At 59.8% G+C, this 14,315-nt stretch overlaps 1 protein-coding gene across 1 annotated transcript in view; it reads left to right on the top strand.

Annotated features, from left to right (window-relative positions):
• COLQ (collagen like tail subunit of asymmetric acetylcholinesterase) overlaps nt 1-14,315 on the top strand; it is a 56,278-nt gene that overhangs the window by 20,880 nt on the left and 21,083 nt on the right. The window contains exons 2-9 of the mRNA XM_006170684.3: nt 5,715-5,827; nt 7,042-7,143; nt 8,522-8,566; nt 8,908-8,934; nt 10,768-10,839; nt 13,071-13,133; nt 13,546-13,572; nt 14,249-14,293. Coding sequence (XP_006170746.1) covers nt 5,715-5,827; nt 7,042-7,143; nt 8,522-8,566; nt 8,908-8,934; nt 10,768-10,839; nt 13,071-13,133; nt 13,546-13,572; nt 14,249-14,293 — 494 coding nt within the window. The remainder of the gene's footprint in view (nt 1-5,714; nt 5,828-7,041; nt 7,144-8,521; nt 8,567-8,907; nt 8,935-10,767; nt 10,840-13,070; nt 13,134-13,545; nt 13,573-14,248; nt 14,294-14,315) is intronic.

Here is a 14,315-nt window from a genome sequence, read left to right as displayed (position 1 = left end):
TGTTCGTGGGGCAGCCCTGTCGGTGCTTAGCCAGGCCCCACCGTCGGGTCGGGCAGACAGGCCTAGGTCCTTCCCAGCACCTTCTTACCCACGGACCAAGACAAAGAAGCAGCACTTGACTTTACCGGGACCACACCCCTGGAGCGACTTTTCCTTCTCGCTCTCTGTGTCTCTGTCTCTGGTGAGAACACTCGTATCTGGTGACCCCACTTCCTGACGGCGTCTGATCTGGAGCAAAGGCGGACATTGCTTCCGTCGCCCCCGCCGCCTGCAGCAAAGCCCCGCTCCCGGGGTGCATCCTCTCCACACCCTCCACCCAGAGGCCCCCAGTGCTCCGCCCGCTTCTCCCTGACCGCAAGGAGCCAGCAAGCCCGACCTGGGGTGACCGCCTGCCCTTCATCCCCACCCGCAGACAGTCGCGGGGTAGAGTTCATGAGGAAGCTCTCCGGGACTGGGCTGCCTGGGTTCGCGTCCTGGCTCTGCCACTTACTAGCACGAGGCCTGGGCAAAGTGCTGAGCCCCACGGCCTCCCTGACAGTGAGAAGAGGTGGTGCAGCCGTCGGCTCGCAGGGCTGCGGTGATGCTTCGCTGGGTTTACTCCCTTACTAGGCTTCGTCGTTTCTCGTGAGTGAGGGAGTGAGAGAAGCAGAGAAGCAGGCCTGTCCCCGAGGGCCTTGCTACTGTGACCCACCCTGTCCCCAGCCATCCTTCGGCCATGCACACACGTGAGCCCGGTATACACAAGACGCGTCTTTGTAAATCTGGACCCTGCCCACGCGGGTGGCCTCCAGAGCATGGTGTCTTACCACTGCGCCACCATCTGGCCCCAGGGCTAGGGGAAGCTCTTTCTGAAGGATTATTTTATTTAACTTTATTTGTTTTAATTTGACCAGAGAGGGATAGAGTGAGAGAGAGGGAAAGTGAGAAAGCAAGCTGCCAGGTCTGGGACGCGAACCTCGGTCAGCCATGTGGGAGCCTGGAGCCTTTAACCACCGCGCCACCTGCCGGCCCCAGGATTGGGTGAATCTTATGTGTGGACTCCTGAAGTACATGCATGCAGTAAGTGTTTGTCATTAGTGCTATTCATTCGACAAACATTCGGTTCTCCAGAGATGCTGGGCCTGTGACCTGGCTGGGAGTCGAATTTCCTGTCATGGGTGCCCTAAATGCCACAAAGGGACACTTGGGACAAGACAGAAGCTGGGCTTAAACAAGACCAGGCAAGGCTGTCAGTCATCCGTGGGGGCCGGGGTGACGACCAGTGAAAAGATGGGCTGGACAGACGCAGAGGGGTCTGAGAGAGTCGAAGGCAGGTCGGGACACCAGGACAGTGTCACAGCCCCATGTCTTGGTCCCAGCTCTTCCTGGAAAATGTTTAAAGCTTCTTTTGTTGAGAGAGAGAACAAACAGACACCCTCTGCAGGGCCCCACACCGCGAGCCCCGACCTAGCCTTCTGGTGGAGCAGGATCGGGGTGTGTGCATGCCTGGCCGGGCTCAGGCCGACTGGGGCCTGAACCGTGGTCTCCGAGGGCTCTGGCACTGCAGACCGTGCTGTGCAGCCTGTGCTGCAGGCTGGGGGCTTTCTGAAATGCGCTAGCTTATGATCGTTCTCCCCCCAGAGCCGTGACGCATGGCTGCTGCTTACAGCTGCAGGCCCGGACAGTGTGCTTCCCTCCCGCACCCTCCCTCCCGCAGAAGCCCTCCCTCCCGTCACCACCGCCCCTGCAGGCCCCCAAGGGCAGGTACCCACAACTGCCGCAGGCGTTCCCAGGGTCTGGAAGGCCTCTGTCTGAATCCTCCCTGAGCTCGCAGAACTAGCATCAATGCCATCTCCCCCACGTGTCCTCTGTCCGAGCTGGGAGTCACCTGTTGCTCCTGCTTCTCTGCATTTCTTCAGTCCCTCATAAACATGCGTGGCCTGGAGAGGGTGTGGGTGCCGGGGGACTCTGGGACTGCCTGTGACCAAGCCTGTCAACGAGCATGGGGTAGGCCCACGGCTGTCGCTGGGGCTGTCTCCACAGTGTCCACCCCCAGGTATGCTTGGTGACCAGGGCTATGCCTCCGTGACTGGGGCAGGTGACAGCACTGCTGTGGAGCTGGGCCAGGGGCGAGCGTTCCAGTAGGGAGACAGACCCGTATGCCAAGGATCGTCCCGTGTCCTACGTGACTTTGAAATGTCTCATGGAACACTCACTCATACCTGCACATACTCAGGTCATCTAGAACCAATTCTTTTTAAAGAATGATTTCTTTATTTAATTCCATTTGTTGTTATTATTTTTTAATTTGATCAGAGAGAGAGGAAGGGAAAGGGAGAAAGCAAGCTGCCAGATCCAGGACTTGAACTGTGGTCAGCCATGTGGGACCAGCGCCTTTAACCACCACACCACCTGCCGGCCCCTAGAACCAAATGCTTCTGCAGTTTTTGTGTCTGCGCTGTTACACACTGAGTCTTTCTGCAGTTTTTGTGTCTGCGCTGTTACACACTGAGTCTTTCTGCAGTTTTTGTGTCTGCGCTGTTACACACTGAGTCTTTCTGCAGTTTTTGTGTCTGCGCTGTTACACACTGAGTCTTTCTGCAGTTTTTGTGTCTGCGCTGTTACACACTGAGTCTTTCTGCAGTTTTTGTGTCTGCGCTGTTACACACTGAGTCTTTCTGCAGTTTTTGTGTCTGCGCTGTTACACACTGAGTCTTTCTGCAGTTTTTGTGTCTGCGCTGTTACACACTGAGTCTTTCTGCAGTTTTTGTGTCTGCGCTGTTACACACTGAGTCTTTCTGCAGTTTTTGTGTCTGCGCTGTTACACACGGAGTCTTCCAAGGCTGCAGCCACTGCGCGGTGACGGGACTACCCGCAGTCCTTCATCCTTTCAGGGACTCACGGCACATGGCGGGTGGGCACAGCCCTCGTGCTGTCTGCGAGGCCGATGGCCGTCCAGTAGCTGCTGTGCCCAGTGGTCTCCCAGGGCACGCGAGCATCCGTGGCCCACAGCGCTGGGTACCTGACGTTGTTCCTGGCCCCTGCAGCCAAGACGCACACCTTCAGATCCCGAGCTGCCTCCCCATTGTTCCTCCTTCCGCCAGACCCAGAGTACCCTGTGGTTTTCAGTGCTTGGCGTATTGTATTATGTATGAATTTCGCTTCAGGATAACAAGGTGTCTCTGGAAAATAACCGGGACAGCCCCCTAGCCGAGGGCCGGAGGGGGCTGGCACTCACACGGCCGACTGCGGTTCCAACCCTGATCCCAGCCCTGACCACGTGGAGGCACACTGCCCTGTGAGCATGCCCGACCCCAGCGGGGCAGACAGGGACAAGGACGGGGCTGGGTGGACCGTGCCCCATGGGAAACCACATTCTCTTTTACACATTCCTCCCTCTCCCTTTCTCTCTCTGTCTCTCTTAGGCGAGCACATGTCCCTTCTGTAAAATTAAAAAAAAAAAAAGAAGAAGAAAAATATTTCTCTTAGGAGAGGGCCGAGGACCCCGGCACAGGCCAGCAGGCACTGCTGGGCATGAGCGTGGCTGATGGTCCTGGGCCCTGGGTCCTGGGTGACAGTCCAAGCAGCACTCACAGCCTGGCCTTCTGGGCACCCTCGGTACTTGCCTCAGAGCTAAGGCAGATGCTGGGACACAGGGTGACCCTGGGAGGTACAACTGAAAACCAGGGGGCTGGCAGGTGGCACGGCATGGTGGTTAAAGTGCTGGACTCCTACATGGCCGACCGTAGTTGGAGTCCCCAGACCTGGTAGCCTGCTTTCTCACTTTTCCTCTCTTGCTCTCTCTCTCTCTCTCTCAATCTGGTCAAACTAAAAATTGATAATGAGGGAACCAGCAGTTAGCGTAATGGCTATGTCACTGGACTCCCACATAGTCGACCACGGTTCGTGTCCTGGACCCGGTGGCTTAAAACTCACGCCAGGCGCGTGTGCGCGCGTGCCCAAGATCCCGAGAGGAGAATGGAGGAGAAGGGATTGCGGCGTGGCCATCCCCCCTGGGGGGTGATTTCTCGCTTTCTGTCTCTATGTCTCTCTGTCTGGCGAACGCATGCGCCCAATAGCGAAAACCTCTCAAAAAAAAATGATAATGATAATGATAAATAAAATAAAATCATTCTTTGAAAAGAAAACTGAAAACCAGGGTCAGGGCTGAGAGGCATGCAGTGGGTGAGTGTGCGTGCTCTGAGGCCGGAGGTCCGCAAGGAGTGGGAGGAGGGCCCCAGGAGCCCAGACTGGGAGCTGGGCGAGCACAGGTACCAGGGTGCCAGCGCGTGGGGTTCCGTGGGAACACACTGGCTTTCTGCTGGCAGCTGCTCGCCGCGGTGTGCCTCTGCCCCGCTTTCTAGAACACGTGAGGCGACTCTCGGAGCAGCCCGAGGGCCTCTCCCGCGCCCATACCGGAGCTCTTTGTCAATTCCGGTCTCCTCCCTGTAGCCCTGCTGGGGGCGCATGTGGCCTCAGTCCGTGGGTGTCCTCCACGTGCAGCAGGGCGACGGGTGGCGATGGCGTCAGCAGCCTGGGTGGCGCTCTTGTCAGCCAGGGCAACCGAGCACGGCTCCTGTCGCCCGATTCCACGTACGTGAGGTTGGAAACTGGGGTCCGGATTCTGGTGGTGGGACAGGGAGTGCAGCGTCTGAGAAGGCTTCTGGCGCCAGAGTTCTGTTTCTTGTCTGGGTGCTGGCTTTAGGTCATGTTCACTTTGTGGGAATGTATTGGGCTATCACTTATGGCCTGTGTCATTTTTGGTATTTTTAATTTTTTTTAGATGTTTTGCTATAGGGTGTGTGGACTCACCAGAGAGAGTCAGAAAAAGAGCGAGAGAGAAAGTGAGAAATCTCCCCTAGGAGGACGGCCATAGTGCATTCTCTCCTCTAGCCTCCTCTTGGGATCTGGGCACACACACGTTCCCACCCTCATTTTCAAGCCGGTGGCTCCAGGGCTTGAGCCGCACCACTGGCCTCCGCGCCACCTGCTGGCCCGCCTGCGTACTTTCTGTAAGTCGTACTTCATCCTTGCACACGTGTGAGCATGGACATAGGTGGACCTCCGTGTGAAATGACGCTGTAAGGTCACGGCCCTCCCGCAGCTCCTCACACTTGGGGTTCGCCCCGTGTGAACGCTGACCTGTGAGTGGTGACACCCTGTGTGGGCCCAGACTGTGTCTATCCCAGGACTCGGCTGTGCAGTCACTCGGCCTCCAGCCTGGGCGGCCTCCCTGCCTCACCTCCTGTACTGGCTCACAGCCATCGGCAGACACCCTCTCCCAGGTTCGGGCCCCTGACCGTCTGTCAGGACGCGGCATCCACACCACATCCAGAGTGGCCGGTCAGCGTCTGAGGGATGAGAGACGGATCCTGTGCCCTCACAGAGCCTGAACCACTCGCTGGTCCTCCACCGTTGTGATCCACCAGCGAGGTCAGCCCAGGCCTGCGGGTGGGTGATGTGGGTTGGCCTCGGCGGTGCCGTGGTGTTTGACCTCGGTGCTCGACCCCAGAGGCCGCCGCAGCACACCCAGAGCCACCGGGCACTGCAGCCCAGATCCTGCAGACCCAAGGGCTGGCCAGCAGGCACCACCTGAGACGAGAGATCTCTTTCTCGTGAAAGAGACATATAAACGTGAAATGGGAAATTCAGTTTGGAAATCGGAGCTGGCAGCGGGGGCCCCGCCCGGCGTGACGGAGGCCGGGGTCCACGCTGACGATGGTCTTCCCCGACAGCCCTGCCTGACCTGGACCCGAGGAAGCGCAGCGGCCCCCGAGCGTGCTGCCTGCTCACACCACCGCCGCCCCCTCTCTTCCCACCGCCGGCCTTCAGAGGGGGCCGCAGCCTGGTGAGTACCAGCCTGGGGCTGTGGTGCCCACGGCCGCTGTGCCGCCCAGCGAGCTGCCCGGGCTCCTCTGAGATGCTCAGAGGCTGCCAGGCCCTGGAGGACATCTGACCTGGCTACCCCGTCCCCAGTCCGTGCCGAGGGTCCTCGGCCAGGATCCCCGCAAGGCGCTCCCTGTTCTGAAGACAGGTGGAGCTCGCTGTCCGGCCCCATCCGCTGCCCCGAGGCGAATTTGCCCAGTTGCTTCTCCCCCAGCATCTGCGAGACCCTCCAAGTCAGCCCAATGGAGACTGTGGCTACGAGGCGGTGCCAGGGGCGAGAGGGCAGATGTGGGGGAGGAAAACCTGACGGAGTGAGCAGGGTTCGGGACTCTGACTGAGAAGACAGCAGCCCGGGCCTCTTTGGCAGCGGCCCAACCTGAGCTACCCAGCACAGCAGCCACTAAGCTGTGTGTGACCACGGCCTTGGTGTGGCCACCCCACTCGGGTGAGCTGTCATGTGAAATGCCACAGGCCTGGAGGCCCACTGTGGGAGAGGGTGTCAGCTGTCTTCTTAGTAATTTTTTATTGAACATATGTTGAAATGATAATATTTTACATATGTTGCGCTAAATATATATATATTTGATGAGAGATTTTTGCTATAGGGCATGTGAACTCGCCAGAGAGACAGACAGCAAGTGAGAAATCACCCCCCCAGGGCAATGGCCACGCCACAGTCCCTTCTCCAAAATCTCCTCTCGAGATCTGGGGCACGCATATACACCTGCCCTGTGTGAGTTTAAGCCACCAGGTCTGGGACTCGAACCATGGTCAACTGTGTGGGAGTCCAGTGATGTAACCACTACGCCACCTGCTGGCCCCTGAAATACTTTACTAAGTCTTACCTCACTTGTTCCCTTTCACTCTCCGACACGGGGAGAACGTGGCTGCCAGGGCACGTAAACTGCGGTGTGGCCCTCAGCGGCCCGCCTTCCGGCTCTGTGGCAGCGCCTTCCTGGGTAGGGGAGGGAGGCTTCCCAACAGCACCCAGAGGGGCCGCCGCGTCTCAAGGGCCGGTGAGAGACCAGAAGCCTGCCTCCGACAGGCCACCTTCCTGGGGCTCTCACCAGGTGTTGGGCGGTCAGTCTCGGGGACCTGGCCCCGGAGCGGTGTGTCCAGGGTGGTGGCTCTCTCTGTCCCGAGTCTCACATACGACTCTGCTGTTTTGCATGGAAGCTCCTCTCTCCGGACATGAAGAACCTCATCCTGGAACTCGAGACCTCGACGTCCCCGTGCACGCAGGGCTCGCCTGGCTCGCCCGGGCCTCCTGGCCCCCAGGTTGGTACACCCCTGGGCCTCCTGGAGTCTTCTGTTCAGAGCAGATGCTCACAGGACAGAGCTCCTCGGCAGGCTGCTCGGCCGCCCTCCTCTGCCCCAGCTGCACCCGCACCCCGGAGCAGGGGTCCCTGCTGATCTCTGGGCTCCCGGCCTTGGTTCCTCACCGTGCAGTGGGGTGCAGCCGCCCCGCCATCCGGATTTGAGGGGTACGCTGTGGGAGATGCGGCCTGTGTGAGGAGGCTGTTATGGTCAGGGCCAGGCAGGGTCGGGTCTCGATGCCAGTGCCCATGCCCTCCTAGTCCTCCTCGCTGCTCAGAACGGGACATGCCCGCCCCTGGGCATCTGGTAACGAGAGAGGGCTGTTTAGCCCCGGTTTGGAGGTCAAGTACACGTGTGGGCGTCCCCCAAGTTCCAAGAGTGAACGAAGAAGAGACTGGCATGGCCTCTCCCCCACGACCCCTGTTCACAGGGTCGAGGGGTGATTTCTCACTTCCCCTCTCTCTCATAAACACCCTACGGGGAAAGAAGAAAAGGCAAACACTCTTCTGGGAGGCTCACGAGTTACGGACGCTGTGCCCCAACCCCGTTGTTACTGATTGGTGTGGGATGTGGCCTGGAACTGGAGTTGCCGATTTCCCGGGGGCCATAACGTGCTGACCTCCTTGGGAACCCTGGTGGAGGGGGCTGTTATTGGCACGGGTCTGGAGAAATCGTACTTCAAACGGGCTTTGCTTTATGCATGAGTCTGGGGGTCTCAGGGAGTGCAATGGACGCCCCCCCCCCTCTGCTGTTCCCAGGAATTTGGAAAACGGTTCCCAACAGATTTCTCCAGGCAGCTGAGCTCTGGCTGTGGGTGCGCGGAGCTTTGGTGAAAGCTTGGGTGCAGCGGGCTGAGTCCCTGAGAGGCCGCTCCCGTGGCTGGGCGTGGGAGGGCTCGCGCCCCACTTACCCAGGTGGCTGGAGTGTCTGAGGGGGACGTTCGCTGCTCACAGAGAAGGGCGAAGCCTCTGGCACCTCGTTCCCACAGATTGGCTGTGGCTGTGTGCGACACCAGCCTGCTCTCTCGGGGTCCCGGGGCAGCTCGGGAGGGCTGCTAGGAGGCTGAGGGCTGGCTGCATCCTGCCAGCCGGTGGGATTTCCTCCAGCTCTAGCTGAGCACGGGGCGTGCTTCCAGGGATCGGGACGACTACAATGGCGGGGTAGATGGGTGAGCCTGGCAGCCGCCGTCCCCTGGAGCAGCTTGAGAGAGCTGGGGACGGGGGTCCTATGTAGAGAACAGAGCTGCTCTGGGAGCCCGCACGCCCTCCCTCCACCCTGGGCCCGCCAGTCCTGCCGCGGTGTAACGTGCTCTTCCTCCGCTTGTTTCCCGGTTGCTTAGGGTCCACCGGGGCTTCCTGGCAAGACAGGACCAAAGGGAGAAAAGGTAGGAGCCACTCCGTGTAGCCCCCCCAGGCAGCCCCAGCCTGGTTATGGGAGTGCCACCGAGGGTTTCCTGGTGAGACCTCACTGCACACGCCCCGTCTGCCACAGCGCAGAGGGCAGGCCGGGATGGCCGGTGGTGCCGGGCAGCGGGTGTGTGGCCTGTACGTTGCTCATGCTTTGACAGACACTGGGGTTTGGGCCTGGCCCACCGCCACGGCAGGGGTCTGTGCATGGCCTAGGGACCGACCACGTGGCCAGGCCCTGTTATTTGCTCTGCCAAGCCCTTGCTCCTAAAGCTGCCCTCCCAAAGCACCTCTCCTCACCTGGCTTCTCTGTCCACAGGGGGAGCTTGGCCGACCAGGAAGGAAGGTATGACCTGCACTGCTCCGTTGCCATCACGCGTGTCTGTGGGTGTGTCCCTGGGGCGGGGCCAGCAAGCACCTCAGAGGCACCCCCAGGTGGGCAGAGCCGGGGCCACGTCCCGAGGACAGCAGTAACTCACCCTTTCGGCTGGCCCCTTCGGTCAGAGCTGAAGCCCACTACTGCCTAATTCAGACTTCTCCCAGAGGCGTCCAGGGCTGGCCAGGCCGCCCCAGCCCAGCCCATGTTGTCCGGGCACCGTCAGAGACACCCTCCAAGGCCCCGGCCGGGACACGAGACTCTCGCAGCCTGTTCAGGTAGTCGGGAGGGAAGTGCAGGACAGACAGAGACATGGGCATTTGCCCGCTGGCCCCGCTTGGACAGGTCACGCAGGCTGAGCGAGCCACGCGCACGTCCCCACGACTCTCGTGAGTCCGACCAGCACACAGCGGCGCTGAGTTTCCAGGCCTCGGAGCTGGAAGGGGGTGGAAAGCGCGGGCTGTGAGGCAGCAGGCCCAGGGCTCCGAGGCCATCACTACAGTTCTGACGGAAGGCTCTATTCACGTGATCTCGTTGTTGACAAGAGCCTCCGACACCTTGGTAGGCTTAGTTTATAACAATTCAGGGCACGGACAAGACTAGCAAGTGACGTGGAAGTCAGGCAGCTGGATCCCACAGGGCCCACTGTGTGGTTCGAGTCCCAGACCCAGTAGCTTGAAAACCACACTGGTCACATGGGCGAGCATGCCCAAAAGCCCGAGAGGGGGATGGAGGAGAAGGGACTGCGGCGTGGCTGTGCTCCTGGGGGTGAGCTCTCGCTCTCTCATTGTCTCTCTCCAGTGAGCGCACATGCCTTAGAGCAGAGACTTAAACTGTAGCCAAGGCACAGCAGCTGTCTGCAGGGCAGGGCTGGAGAGGACCCCGAGGCCCAGGGCTGCTTACTGATGCCTGGCACGGATGTGAGAGGCAGCAGCAGGAGCCAGACTCACGGCAGTGCCTGGCGTCCCTGGCTCTGGCCGGCCCTTCCCATCTCAGCCAAAGGTGAAGTTAGCCCGCGAGCGTGGAGGCTGGAGCAGACCTCGGTCCCTGCTGCCTTCAGGGCTTGCTCTGCCCTAGTCCTTGGCTTCCCTTAGGCTCCCTAGTTGCAGAGACAGACAGAGAGACAGCGTAATGCCTGATGCAAATGAACACGTTAAGGGAGCCTTTTGAGCGGGAGCCTGCGGGGCCAGGGGTGGGGAGAAGCTGGTCAGGACTGCCATGCCAGGTGGGGTCCAGGCTGCTGAGGGGCTTCGGGGGACTTGCTGGACAGCGTGTCCTGCCTGAGGTATGGGGGCTGGACACTGGCCACAGGAGGCGCATGAGTGACCCGCTGCTTCCCTCACCCGAGGGCAAGCCCGCGGGGCCGCAGTGCAGGCTGCCGAGTGAGGCTGTAGCGGCAGGGCCTGCTGACGGGAGGGCTCTGCGCCGGCCAGAAGGGTCTTTGGGAGTTTCGATGGCTTCTGCTCTGCTCCCCAGGGCAAGGCCCTTCGCTCAGCAGTACCTCCTCGGGGAGACCCCCCTGGGAAGCGGGCCACGGAGTGGGGTGCGATGAGAGGTCTAGAACCCTCCCCTGGCCCTCCATGTCTCACCTGAACAAGCTCTTGTGTGGGGACTCACCGTGACAACACGCTTTAGCTTGTGACGAAGTGACCTCACTTTCTAGACCAGCAGGTCTGGAGGGTGGGCCGAGGGTCCTGGGGCTCTGCTTAGATAAGACCCCAGCTGCCCACTGGGCCCCAGAAACGAATGCTATTTCTCAGGGGCATGAAGCGGGGTCCTGACCTTTGTTCTTGGTCTTTGAAGGGTAGACCTGGCCCCCCAGGTGTTCCCGGCATGCCTGGGCCCGTTGGCTGGCCGGGCCCCGAAGGACCCCGGGTAAGTGTGGCAGACTCTCCGAGCTCACATGGTGTCAGAACAAGAAGGGGGAAGAACGGCCCCATAGCCTTCTGGTCAAGGGAGCCAGATCCCATATGGCCAACAGTGGTTCAAATGCTGGTCCCAGCGGTTTGAAAACACGCCTGGCACATGAACATGTGTGCTTGAAATCCCGACAGGGTGGAGAGAATGGAGAGTGGTGGGACCACGCCTGGCTGGGTACTTCCCCTTGTTGCTCTCTCTCTGTCTCTGTCCGCCTGTCTCTGTCTCTGTCTCTCTGTCTTTTCTGGAGAGCACATGTGTCCTCTGGCAATTAAAACAGAGAGGCGAAGAAGGCAGCTGCCTGGCCTCCGGCACAAGGTCCTGGAATCCCCCCCAGAGGTAGCAGAGAGGGCTCGAGGACCCCAACGTCCCCTCGGCTTGGCCTGCAAGGCCTGCCCAGTGCAACAGTCGTGCTCTACGGGGAGAGAAACGAGGGCTGCTCCCTCCCGTGGGGGCCCTGGTGCCCTCTGTCCTGTGAGTTCGCAGCCTGGCCTGCGGCTCCCAAGGTGGCCGAGCGGTGCCCGTGTCCGGGAAGCTCCTCCCTGCCATGCCGAGGTGACAGGGGTGGTGTCTGCGGGGACAGGCCTCGAGGACCACAGTGTATATTCAGAGAGGGATCGCCCAGTGTGGCGAAGTCCCCTTGCTCAGTCTGGTTATAGAGAGCTAGCACACACACACACCACGACTCTGTTCACGCTGTCACTGCTGGTCACAGCCCGGGCAGCACAGAGGCTGTGCCTCGGGACACTACCTGCAGACAGCAGGTGGGCGGGAGGGCAGGTGGGCAGTGCTGCTGCTCGGGTCGGGTCCTGCTGTAGGTGCTGAGTGGGTCTGCGTAGGGGATGACCCGGGGGTCTTCCCTCCCAAAGTCCAAGTGCAGACTTGAGCTGCCCTGCAGGGCGGCACTGCCGGCGTGCCCCCGTGCCCTCGGAGGGCGAGTTCACCTGAGAACGTGGAAGCCTCATTGTAATTACAGCCAGCCTGCATGCCTTTACCCAGTTCAGGCTAAGTACGTAAACATATTTGAAAGCGTTTACATATGTTGGAGCAACGTGAGGGTGTGAGTCTGCTTTTTCAACTATAATTTTGTTTGGAGAGGTTTTCGCTATAGGGCATGTGCGCTCTCCAGGAAGACAGAGACAGAGAGACAGAAAGCGAGAAATCACCCCCCAGGGGGGATGGCCACGCCGCAATCCCTTCTCCTCCATTCTCCTCTCGGGATCTTGGGCACGCACGCATGCGCCTGGCATGAGTTTAAGCCACCGGGTCCAGGACCTGAACCGCGGCCAACTACAGGGGAGTCCCGCGACATAGCAATTACGCCAACTGCTGGTCCCTTCAACTATAAATTTTATGAAAGCTAAATACAGATCAAGTATTTTGTATGAAAATTTAGCCCAGAATTGAGATGTTCTTTAAATGGAAAAGCGCTTTTATTTTGATAAAATATTTATTTTGAAAAGCAGAATGTGAACTACCTCAGTCATAATTTTTGTATTGATCACATGTTGGAATGATCACTAGATTTAACTCATTAGACCAGACAAAATGTGTTGTTAAACTTGCCTTTACCTGTTAAGCACTACTTTCAACATAACTCCTGGTGTTAGACCGAGGTGTGCAGCGGTTAGCCCTGGGGTGGTTTTGGTGCAGAGGGTGCTACCTGCGATCCTCCTGAGCCTTGGCCTCCCGCGTCCACAGGGCACATGCAGACGCTGATGTCCACTCCCCTGGGCTGAAGACCCAGAGCACGTGGAGGTACCTGCAAGGCCCTCCACGTGTAGAAAGCAGGCCAAGGTGTTCTTGGACGCTGACGCCTTGCTTCCCAAGGCCCCGGTGCTCTTGAGCGCTCTTCCCTTCCCTCCCCCCGTCTGGAAGCGCAAGCATCGCCATCACACCACCTTAGCACACGTAATTGGGAGGTCGCTGGGCCCCTCGGTTGAAAGTCATGACGCATTTTGCATAGAAACCTTAGAAAAGTACGTCGTGACTTTCCTGGTGACCTGATAAATGGCAGAATAAAAGGTGAATGTGGAGCCTGGGGACCCTGGGGGACCAGGGACGCGCTGGGGCCTCAGGCCCGTACGCCAGCCCCGACATCCCCGCTTCTCCCCATCTGCCCGTGACCTTCCTGGTTCAATTCCGACACCAGCGGTCTTTTTATTTCTGTCTCCTTCTAACTCCTACAGGGTGAAAAGGGTGACCTGGGTCTGATGGGCTTGCCAGGGACGAGAGGGCCAGCAGGTTCCAAGGTCAGTGTGCGGCCCTGAGCATCCCAGGGCTTCCCGACGGCTGTGTAGCACCTGCTGCCTGTGAAGACGGCGCTGGGCGGGGACCTCATGGGGTCGGCCTGTGCCGGGGTGTGTGCCTCTGCTTGCCCTTAGGGCTGTGTGTTCTGGGACACAGGGGCTCAGGGGTGCCACGCCTGCTGCCCCCTGGACAGTGAAGGTGTGTCCTCTGAGCAGCGTGGCAGGTGGAGGCATTCGCTCAGGTCTCTTCGGGCGAGAAGAGCCGTGCTCTGTGAGGGCTTGTGCAAGCACGGTGTCTAGGTCTGCGTGCTCTGCAGCCCCGAGACACCTCACCACGCCAGGGCGCCTTCCGTTCTTGTGCAGACCCAGCGTTTCCGCGGGGCCTGTTGTAAACACACCTTCTGCTTTCTTTTAGGGCTATCCCGGACCCAGAGGGGAGAAGGTCAGTCGGGCTGCGGGCTCTGGAGTCTGTGCAGGCAGAGGGCGGGCCTGGCCCCTCCAGGCTGCGACTGTGGCCTGGCCCCAGATGCCCCTGCCCTTGTCATTAGTGCTATTCATTCGACAAACATTCGGTTCTCCGGGGATAGAGGGGAGAGGCCGTCCGGAGTAGGGCCAGCTGTCCTCCCGGTGGAGGCCAGGCCGCGGCCCCTCATGTGGGGGGTGAGCAGATGAAGGCAGAGCCCCAGGGAGAGTGGCTGTCGTCTGCTCCATGCCGGAGGAAGAGGCACGTGTGTGTCCTTAGCCCACGCTTCTGAACCGTACCTTTCCGTCTGTGGAAAAGCCCAAAGCAGACCTAAGGAAACCCAAGCAGGAGCCTGGGACGCAGCTCCCACAGCATGGGAGGAGCCGGGGCCCAGAACTCCATGTTCAGCGTGCTTTACTGATGCAAGAGGTCTGGGGTCCATGCAGAACGTGCACCCCAGACCGTCCCTTCCCAGGCAAGGCGCCCGACGCCTCAGCCTCTTCCTCTGCTAAACAAGGAGGGCCCTGGCCTAGTTGTGTGTGTGCAAGAACCCGAGGGGAGTGGGGAGAAGGGACTACGGGGTGGCTGTGCCTCTGGATGCTCCGATTTCCCGGTGGTGGTTAACTCACTGACTCTTCCCGTGGCTTCCTCCTAGGGCTCCAGAGGTGAAAGGGGTGACTCGGGGCCCAAAGGAGAAAAGGTAATGGTCGCCACAGGAATGC

This window comes from Tupaia chinensis, unplaced genomic scaffold (assembly GCF_000334495.1).
Source record: "Tupaia chinensis unplaced genomic scaffold, TupChi_1.0 Scaffold148822_2, whole genome shotgun sequence".
Lineage (NCBI taxonomy): Eukaryota > Metazoa > Chordata > Mammalia > Scandentia > Tupaiidae > Tupaia > Tupaia belangeri.
The sequence above is the reverse complement of the archived record's forward strand: the minus strand, read 5'-3'. Positions and strand labels throughout refer to the sequence as shown.